This window comes from Penaeus monodon, chromosome 39, assembly GCF_015228065.2.
Source record: "Penaeus monodon isolate SGIC_2016 chromosome 39, NSTDA_Pmon_1, whole genome shotgun sequence".
NCBI lineage: Eukaryota > Metazoa > Arthropoda > Malacostraca > Decapoda > Penaeidae > Penaeus > Penaeus monodon.
Genome location: NC_051424.1, coordinates 30,102,862 through 30,112,861, shown reverse-complemented (window position 1 = coordinate 30,112,861; position 10,000 = coordinate 30,102,862). Strand labels below are relative to the sequence as shown.

At 42.5% G+C, this 10,000-nt stretch overlaps 1 protein-coding gene across 1 annotated transcript in view; it reads right to left on the bottom strand.

Annotated features, from left to right (window-relative positions):
• Positions 1-45: 45 nt before the first annotated feature.
• The window catches only part of LOC119597543 (cadherin-like and PC-esterase domain-containing protein 1), a 17,664-nt gene continuing 7,709 nt past the window's right edge, over positions 46-10,000 (bottom strand). Inside the window, exons 6-16 of the mRNA XM_037947120.1 lie at positions 9,430-9,531; positions 9,198-9,277; positions 8,739-8,928; positions 8,011-8,191; positions 7,302-7,428; positions 6,323-6,459; positions 5,587-5,807; positions 4,379-4,480; positions 3,187-3,274; positions 1,979-2,125; positions 46-228 (exon numbers count right to left, since the gene is read on the bottom strand). Coding sequence (XP_037803048.1) covers positions 109-228; positions 1,979-2,125; positions 3,187-3,274; positions 4,379-4,480; positions 5,587-5,807; positions 6,323-6,459; positions 7,302-7,428; positions 8,011-8,191; positions 8,739-8,928; positions 9,198-9,277; positions 9,430-9,531 — 1,495 coding nt within the window. The 3' untranslated portion in view covers positions 46-108. The remainder of the gene's footprint in view (positions 229-1,978; positions 2,126-3,186; positions 3,275-4,378; positions 4,481-5,586; positions 5,808-6,322; positions 6,460-7,301; positions 7,429-8,010; positions 8,192-8,738; positions 8,929-9,197; positions 9,278-9,429; positions 9,532-10,000) is intronic.

The following is a 10,000-nucleotide window of genomic DNA, read 5'->3' as shown; positions in this document are numbered from 1 at the left end:
AGAGGAGAGAGAGAGAGAGAGAGAGAGAGAAGAGAGAGGGAGAGAGAGAGAGAACAGAGAGACAAACAGACAGGCAGACAGCGACAGGGAAATCTTTCACCCCCGCAATCATCTCCCGGGCAAAGGATGCTGGCAGATGGTGTTGGCGAGGATGCTGGTGTATACGTCGTTTATCTCACCCTCGACGTGATACTGGATCTCGCCTTCGGGTTTCCTCTCGCTCGAGACCTGCAGGAGACGCAGCAGAAGGAGGGAGGGAGGGAGGAGGAGGAGGAGGGGGGGTAGAAGGAGGGGAAGGATGGGGGGGATTAGGGGAAGAATGGGGGGAGGAAAGGGAAGAAGGAGGAGGGTTTGAAGGGAAATTGATAGGATAGAGGGGAGAGAAAGAGGGGGGGGGAAAGGGGAGAGGGTATGAAGGGAACAAGAGAGGACGGAGAGTGAGGGGAAAAGAGGATTAAAGGGGGAAGAGGGAAGTGAGGGGAAAGGGGAGAGGAAGGGAAGGCGTAGTGCATTGCGAGGGAAGGGGAGTGAGGGGAAGAGGGTGAAGGTAAAGAGAGAATTGGAGGGGAAGATGAAAATGGGGGGGGGGGTGTTAGGGGTAGGAGGGAAAGGGAGGGTAAGAAAGTGGGAAGGGAAAAGGAGGGAAAAGGAGGGACGATTAGGAGAAAGTGAGGGGTGAGGGAGAAGAGGGGGAAGGAAGAAAGGATTGAGAGGGGAGGGGAGGGGAAAAGGGAAGGATTAAATGAATTACCAGTTTGGAGACTTTATTTGAGAGTATATTTTAAGTAGAATAATGGAAGAAACCATTTACATGCAAGGAAAGTTGGATATAGTAAGAGGTATTAATATTTGCAATTATCCTTAATTGGATCACATTTAAAATTCTTATCCTACTGTACAAACCCAGATATTTATTTTAAAATTTTAAAATGACTGTCCTAGGGAAAAAATCATTCGATATTCATAAATCCCGTTAAATATAAATTTCATACATCTGTTATATCTGAGAAGAAATTAGCGTATATAGAAGGATAACTACATGGACAGAAGTTAGAGGAAAGTACGAATAACACTCAGGAAAGAAAATAAAGAGTGGAATTGTCCCTCACTCCGAATTGCGAAGTCCCCCCTAATCAGGGGACACCAGAGGCTTAATTAAGAATTACACGTTTTCTATTTCTATATCTATATATATTTATTGGAAAAAAGTCAATATAGTAGTTTTACTTATTTTCTTATTCTTATTTTACTTATTCTCTTCTATTCATTTACGTTTATCTTACGATTACATGTCTTATATTTATAGCTATATATATGCATCTAAGATTTTTTTATGCAATAGTTTTGTTTATTTATCTATTTTTTTATCTATATTCATTTACTTTTATTTCTTACTAAAATATGCTGATTTTAAAACCACTTTATTATTTTTCTTAAGAGATCGGAGTGTTGCAGTTGCCAGTTATTATTTTTCCTGATAGACGGAATTCAGTTAAAATAACATACTCACGACACAAAAACTTTATATAAGACAAAAAGACAAATAGGAATAATATATAACACATTTTCTTATTTTAAAAAATCTCACAGAAACCGACACAAAGCACATTTAAATACAGCATGGCATGCAAAATGCAACAGACAAGATACAACACACAAAAGCACCAAACACTGCATACTAGATCCACCACATTGCACAAAATACAATAACATACAATAACATACAACACACCACACATACACACCATACAAACCAAACAGGACACAACACACAAAAATACAACACCTATAACACCAGACACCATACAACACACACCATACCCACAGCACAATACACAACACACACAAAAAAAAAAACACACACACACACCATACCCACGAAACACCATACACAAAATACAAACACCACGCAAACACAACACCATACCCACAAACAACGCATGACACCCCCACACAATGCAGTACCCACCACACCCACCTGGTGAAAATGACAAGCGCATTTGCCCTGAAGGAAATGCCTGTATCTCGCAGACGTCATGTTAAACGTGTCCACAACATGATAGCCTCGATGTCTGGCGTAGGAAGACAAGGAACGGGAATGCGCCAGGAGACGGGAATGGTCGCGCTAGAGGGAGGTAGAGGGAGAGAGATGAGAAGGGGAATTAGGAAGAGGGAAGGGAAATTAAGATGAGGGAGGGGGGAGGAGAGAGAGGAGGGAGGGATGAGAGAGATGGAAAAGTGGGGGGTGAGGAGGTGAGAAGGAGGGAGAGGGAGAGGGAAAGAGATTGAGATGAGAGAGAGTGAGAGAGAGAAAGAGAGAGAGAGAGAGAGAGAGAGAGAGAGAGAGAGAGTTAGGAAGAGGGATAGAGGTGAGGGAGAGAGAGAGAGAACGGGTTAAGCAGGAAGAGGGAGAGGGAAAGAGAGGGTGAAAAGAGGAGAAGGAGAGAGAGCGGGGGAAGGAAAGGGGAAAGAGAAGGAGAAAGAGATGATAGGGCAAGATGGTGAGAGAGAGAGAGAGAGAGAGAGAGAGAGAGAAAGAGAGAAAAAAGAGAGAAAGAGAGAAGAGAGAGAGACACAGAGAGACAGAAAGAACAGACAGAGAAAGAAAGAGAGACAGAAAGATCAAGAGAAAACGAGAAGAAAAATAACAACTGATTTTTTTTTATCAAGAGGGACAAAGCATTATGAGAATAAAGACATCTTGCTTTTTTTTCCTAAATCAGTTGTCATATCTGTCTATTCGTCAATAAAAATGTTTATAACCAACATCATTATCATCACTATGTCGTGGCTGAAAAAAATAGACAAGATAATAACAGAAATAAACAAAATTACACCTATATAACCACCAATCTTATTATACAAAAAGTATCCACCAGCGCCCATCCACCTTTCGACCCTCCCTCCACCTTCCACCCCCCACAACCCCTCCCCTCTTACCCTAACCCACCCTCCGCCTCCCCCTCCAACCCCCTTCTTTCACCCCTCCTCCACCCCCACAACCCCCCTCCCCCTCCTCCCTCTAACCTTAACCCAACCCCCATCTCCCCACCCCCTTCCACCCTCCACCCTATAACCCCTCTCCCCCTCCGCTTCTCCCCACCCCCACCCCCACAACCCCCCACACCCACACTCCCCCCTCCCACCCCCACAACCCCCTCCCCACCCCCACAACCCCCCACTCACCGCCGTCACCGTATGAACCCCTGGCGCCGCTGCGTGAAACCCCGCGCCAAGGGTTTTCAAAACGACCTGCGCTCCTTCGAGACCCTCTCTGCACGGGAGAGAAGGAGGGAAGGAAGAATCAGGATAAAGATGGTGATAAGGATAATCGGGATGAACATGGGGATAGCAGAGATTAAAAAAAAAGGGTAATAATCATGATAAAGATGGTGATAAGGATAAGCGGGATGAACATGGGGATAACAGCGATAAAAAAAAGAGCAATAATCATGATAAAGATAGTAATAAAGGGGAGGACAAGGGCAGTAATGATGATAACACTGAATAATGAAAGTAATGAAGAATACTCATGACAAAGATGGTGATAACGTGGATAATAATAACAATAATGAAGATAATGGTGATGATGATGGTGAATAATAACAACAATGATAACAAGAACAATAATGATAATAATGGTGATTATGACTGATGATGGTAATACTACTTGTATTACTAATAATAATGATAATAATAATAATAACAATAATAGCGATAGTAACAATAATAATTATAATGATAATGGTAATGATACTACTACTAATAATAATGATAATAATGACAATAATAAGAATAATAATAATAATAATAATAATGATGATGATAATAATAATAATACCAACAACAACAACAACAATATTAGAATAATCAAAATAATATCCTCATCCTCATTATATTTTTTATTATCATTATCATTAATATTATTACTGTTATTATTATCATTATCATTATCATTTTTATCAATATTATTATCATTATCATATCATCATCATCGTCATTATCATTATCATTATTATTACTATTATTATTATTTTATCATTTATTATTATTATTATTATTATTATTATTATCATCATTATAATGATAATAATAATAATAATAATATTATTATTATTATTATTATTATTATTATTATCATCATTATATATATGTCTATCTATCTGTCTGTCTCTCTCTTTCTCTCTCTCTCTCTGTCTCTCTCTCTCTCTCTCTCTCTCTCTCTCTCCTGTTTGCCTGTCTGCCCATCTATCTATCTATCTAGCTGTTGGCTATCTATTTCCCTGTCTCTCTCTATCTTATCTATTTGTCTGTCTGTTCATATATTTATCTGTCTGTCTGTCTGTCAATCAGCCTGTCTCTCCCTCCCTCCCCTCACCTATGCAACACTGAAGTGAGGATGTGTAAATGTTGCACAGCAAGCCAATGGACGCCTCCAACCACAACGACCGTGTTGCTGTTATTCTGCAATGGACTCGCCCTGTTGGTGAATGAGAAAAAAATTATGAAGAGAAAATATGAATAGGAGATAATTAGGAGGAAAATGATTAGTCAGCTGAGAAATTTGAAAGGGTTAAGGGCAATGAGGATTGATGAATTGACATTGCATTTTGTTGCTATTGCAGTAAGTAATGGTTGGATATTTTTTTTTTTTTGATCCGGAGAATTTTCATTTCTGTTGGAAAATGTTCGACAAAATTACATTTTTATGTTGAAGTGTCAGATATATCGTTTTAATTCATTATTTATTTTTTAACGTTTCAACTTTTAGATATACATAAAAGATATAAATACATATGCCTCTTCTCCTCCCCCCCCCCCCAACATCTCACCTCCTCTACTGCGATTTAACATCGTCGACACCCAACTCATCCACCCATCCATCTACCCAATATCCACATCACCCGCCTTTCCATTCATCACATCAACCGCCTTCACTCAATCCACCCATCCACCCGCCTTCCACTCATCCACCCATCCACCCGCCTTCCACTCAAACCGCCAACCCACCTCCTCCACCCATCACTCTCCTTCACCCACAACCAACCCACCTCCTGCACCCACCCTACCCACCCCCACCAAACCCCCCTTTTCCACCCAACTCGTATTTCCACTTATCTACAGCCAACCCACCCAACCCACCTCCTCTACAAACCCTCCCACCCACCTCCTCCACGCAGCCCACCCATCATACCGATCCCCACCAACCCACCCACTCCCCACCCCCTCCTCAACCCCCCCCTACTCAAAACCCACCTCCAACCCTCCAACCCACCCATCCACCCACCCATACTCACCCACCCACCCAACCCACCCCTATCCAACCCACCTCCACCACCCATCCCCACGGAACCCCCAACTCCCCCCCATCCCCTAACCCACCTATATCCATACCCACCCTCACTCACCCCACGCAACCCCCCCAATCCACCCATCCCCCCCCAACCCACCTATACCTATACCCACCCTCACCCCCCCATCCCCTATACCTATACCCACCCTCACTCACCCCACGCAACCCCCCCAACCCACCCATCCCCCTTACCCCCTATCCCCCAACCCACCCATTCCCCCTACCCCCCTCACCTGAGCAACAGCTGATAGAGCGTCTTGTCGAAAACCGGGCGCTGATTGGGCGGCAGCCAGAACTTAGGGTAGTAAGCGAAGGCAAAATTGGCGTGACCCGAGCTGACCTTCCGGATGACCTTCAAGTCGTGGGTCTTGTCCCAGGAGGTCAAGGAGCCGTTGACCTTTTCCACGAGGGCGTAGAGCATCCCGCGATTCGTGCTGTCGCCGAGGAAGACGAGCTGAAAGGGAATGGAGGATAAAAGAGAGGAAGAGGGGTAGACGGAGAGGGGAGAGGGAGGGGAGAGGATGGTGAGAAATAAATCATTGGTGAAAGAAGGAGAAATGAGACGGCGCGATGGAGTTATTAAAAAGGGTGCCAGAGTTACGTTGATAATCTCTGACTTTTTTATAAAATGATTAACCATCGTCATCATCATCATCATTATTATTATTGTTATTGTTATTATTTATTATCATTATTATTATTATTATTATTATTATTATTATTATTATTATTATTATTATTATTATTATTATTATTATCATTATTATTATTATTATTAATTGTCAAATTTATCATTATTATCTATCATTTCAAAATCTTATTGGCCACTTACCAAGCCAACACCCTCCCCCCCAAAAAAAAAAAAAAAAAATCAGACTCAATGACTATTCTAATATATCTTAAAATTTCATTTATTTCAATATTTTTTTTTTTCATTTTCACTCAACATGGAACCGCTAATTTCCTCACCGTTTTCCCTTTAAGACACTTCTGGAGATCCGGGCGAGAGAGCGGGCGGTGCGTGCAAGCATACGGCTGCCAAACTGCTTTCGTCCAGTCGCAGGTGGCACGCTCGAGGCACCAACCGCATGGCACTACCCAGCGCCCTGTAATGGGGGGTGGGGTGGCGTGGGATGGTAGGCGCGGGGTGGGATGGTAGGGGCGGGGGAGGGGTGGGATGGTAGGGGCGGGGGAGGGGTGGGATGGTAGGGGCGGGGGAGGGGCGGGAGGGGAGAGGTAGGGAGGGAGAGGGGGGGGGAGAGGTAGGGAGGGAGAGGGGAAGGAACAGAACAGAGAGGTAGGGGAGAGGGAGAAAGGGAAGAATTGAGAGGATGAAGGAACGAATAAGGAAAAACAAAAATAAAGGATGGGAGAAAGGAAACAAAAGAATAGAGTAAAAAATGCATGAGGTAATAGAATGAAGCGAAGAGGAAGAATGAAGAATGGAAGAAAGGGATGGGGTGATAAAAGAAGAGAAGAGTAGGGTGGATGGAGAGAGAGAGAGAGAGAGACAGAGAGAGAGAGAGAGGAGAGAGAGAGAGAGAGAGAGGAGAGAGAGAGAGAGAGAGAGAGAGAGAGAGAGAGAGAGAGAGAGAGAGAGAGAGAGAGAGAAAGTGAATGGGAAACGAAGGTGGGTAGTAATTATGGGTAAAGGATAAGAACAATGATAAAATAAATGAGGTATAATACATATAATAACTTAAAAATGATATAAATTATATGATTAATATATCACTATCATTATCATTCTACTGTAAATTGCTAATAATCATCAACATTATCATCCTCAGAATCTTTATCACTGTAATAACCATCAACATAATTACCATTATGATCAAAGACAATAACAAAGAAAACATTTAAGGTAAAAATAATAAGAATAATAACAACGACAATAAAAACACTAACAACAATAACAACAACGACAACAATAGCACACTGGACTCACCGTGGGCGTCTCCTTGGTTACAGGACTTGAGGGCCTGGGCGTGGGCGTGAAAGGCCGCCCACGAGTTGAAGGAAGACTCGACCCTCAGCCCACACGGTTCCGAGGGGGACATGCGCAGCTCACACTCCTGGGACGGCGTTGCAGGAGGGGGGGGAGGAGGCAAAGGGGGCGTGGTGTTAGATCAAGACACACATGCAGTATGCACACGCAAGCACGCACGCATACGCAGACATACACATATATTAACACACGTTGACACACACATGCACACGTACTAACACACACACACACACACACACACACACACACACACACACACACACACACACACACACACACACACACATATATATATATATATATATATATATATATATATATATATATGTATATATATTTATATATATATATATATATATATATAATATATATATGTATGTATGTATGTATGTATATGTATATATAGACATATATATATATATATATATATATATATAATATATATATATGTATATGTATATATATGTATATATAGACATGTGTGTGTGTGTATGTATATGTATATGCATATATACTGCAGCTTCTGCCTATCTTCCTCTTCCTTTCCCTTACTCCCTCCCCTCCCTTCCTTAACCCTACTCCATCTCCCTCTCACTTCCTCCCCTCTCTTACCCTCTCCCTCCCACCCCCTCCTCCTCCTCCCTCTCACCTGTATAAGCGCGCACACTTGGTGGTGCGGGCGTGAGGTGACGTCAGGCCGCGGGCGTGGGGGCGAGCGGCGGGTGAGGTGAATTGTGTAAGTGTTAAGGGTCCAGGGCTCTGAATGGGCGATGTCCACCACGGCCAGAGTGAGGTGGTTGTCGCCAAGACCTAGGGTGTAGTTCACTAGCCTGTGTGAGGGTGAGAGGAAGGGTGAGAGGAAGGGTGGAAGGTGGGGGAGGAGGGAGGGAAGGGGGAGGAAGGGTGGAAGGTGGGGGAGGAGGGAGGGGAGGGGGGAGGGAGGGGAGGGGGGAGGGAGGGGAGGGGGGGAGGGAGGGGAGGGGGGAGGAAGGGTGGAAGGTGGGGGAGGAGGGAGGGGATGGAGAGGGAAGAGGGGAAGGTGGGGGAGGGACGGAGGGAGGGAGGGATTGAGAGAGGATGATAGAAAGATGGAGGGAAGAGAAGAGGAGGGTTAAACAGATAGATAGATAGAGAACGTGAGAGAGAGAGAGAGAGAGAGAGAGAGAGAGAGAGAGAGAGAGAGAGAGAGAGAGAGAGAGAGAGAGAGAGAGAGAGAGAGAGAGGAGAGAGAAAGAGAAAGAGAAAGAGAGAGAGAGAGAGAGAGAGAGAGAGAGAGAGGGGGGGAGAGTAATCATGTTAGTAAAAATATCATTACTGCATAAATAAAACAGTCCATTTCGCACTTCACAGCAAACTGCCACTCTCTTCGAAACTCACGTAGACGGCCCAAATTTGTCCTCAAGTCGCGCCTCAGCCTGGCAGTGAAGCGCTACACCTGTCACTTGAACTGTAATGAGCTCGTACTCCACCTCTGCCCAGTAGGACGTGACAAGTGGCGTGAAAGCCGGTTTGAGGTCGACCTCCGGTAGAAGGACGATCCTCTGTAGGTAAGGAGCGGTGGCCGGGTCTGTCACAGAAAACGGGACTTGTCAGAGAAAGTTAACGGGGTAACTACAGTAAATTTATCTTAGCTCTCTATCAAAGAAAACGTATACCCCAAACTCAGGGAAGAGGAATAACTATGTCAAATGTATGGAACATCCGTTGTGTTTGTTATTTTCTACAAGTCATCGATTTTTATTATCTTAGAAGGGGAATGGGTATAACGTTAAGATAAGAAGAAAATAGTTAACTATAAATAAATGTAGTTCACGTACATGATACCTAAATACTTACCTTCCATACAAGGATTTTTCTGTGCTTCTTGGTGCCTCAACCATTTTTCATGGATGTCTTCATCTTGACGGAGATCCAGACTAGATACGAAATTAGAATCAATACAATATTCAATTCATTATCAACACATTTTCTATTAAAAAAAAACTACAATAATATACTCAGCGTAACAGATTTTCAGTGTCGTTTTATCTATCCCTTCGCAGGGTAAAAGCATGGCAATTTTACCGACCTAGCCAACATGGGCGGGAATCCTGAAGGAAGTGGACGGTAAAAGGACTCTAGTGACGTGAGTAGCCCGTGGAGATCCCGGGTCACGTGACGCCAACTTTCCCTATGAATGAAAATTTAGAAATAAGTGAATGGAAAAGTATGTAAATGAATGCATATATTAATAATGACTAAGCTGTTAATGAGAAACGAGTAAACGAATTGATATCAGGTAAATAAGCATAGAGAGGAACAGATAAAAAGAAAAAATAGATGACAAAGCAGGTAATTTAATAAATATATGAATAAATAATGGATGAATGAATGTATAGATATATTGGTAAATTAATAAATCTATGAATTAGTTGATGAATTGATAAATAAATATGTAAATGAGTATATGAATAGATGAATAAATATGTAAACAAATAAGTGAATGAAAATAGATTGAAAAGAGGTAAATAATGAAATAAGAAATGACAAATGAGGAAGCGAATAAATTACTGAATTAATAAGCAAATGAATAATTAGAAAATTCTCTTATTGAATAAACAAAACTTTAGAAAACTATCATTACAAGATAACAAACAAAT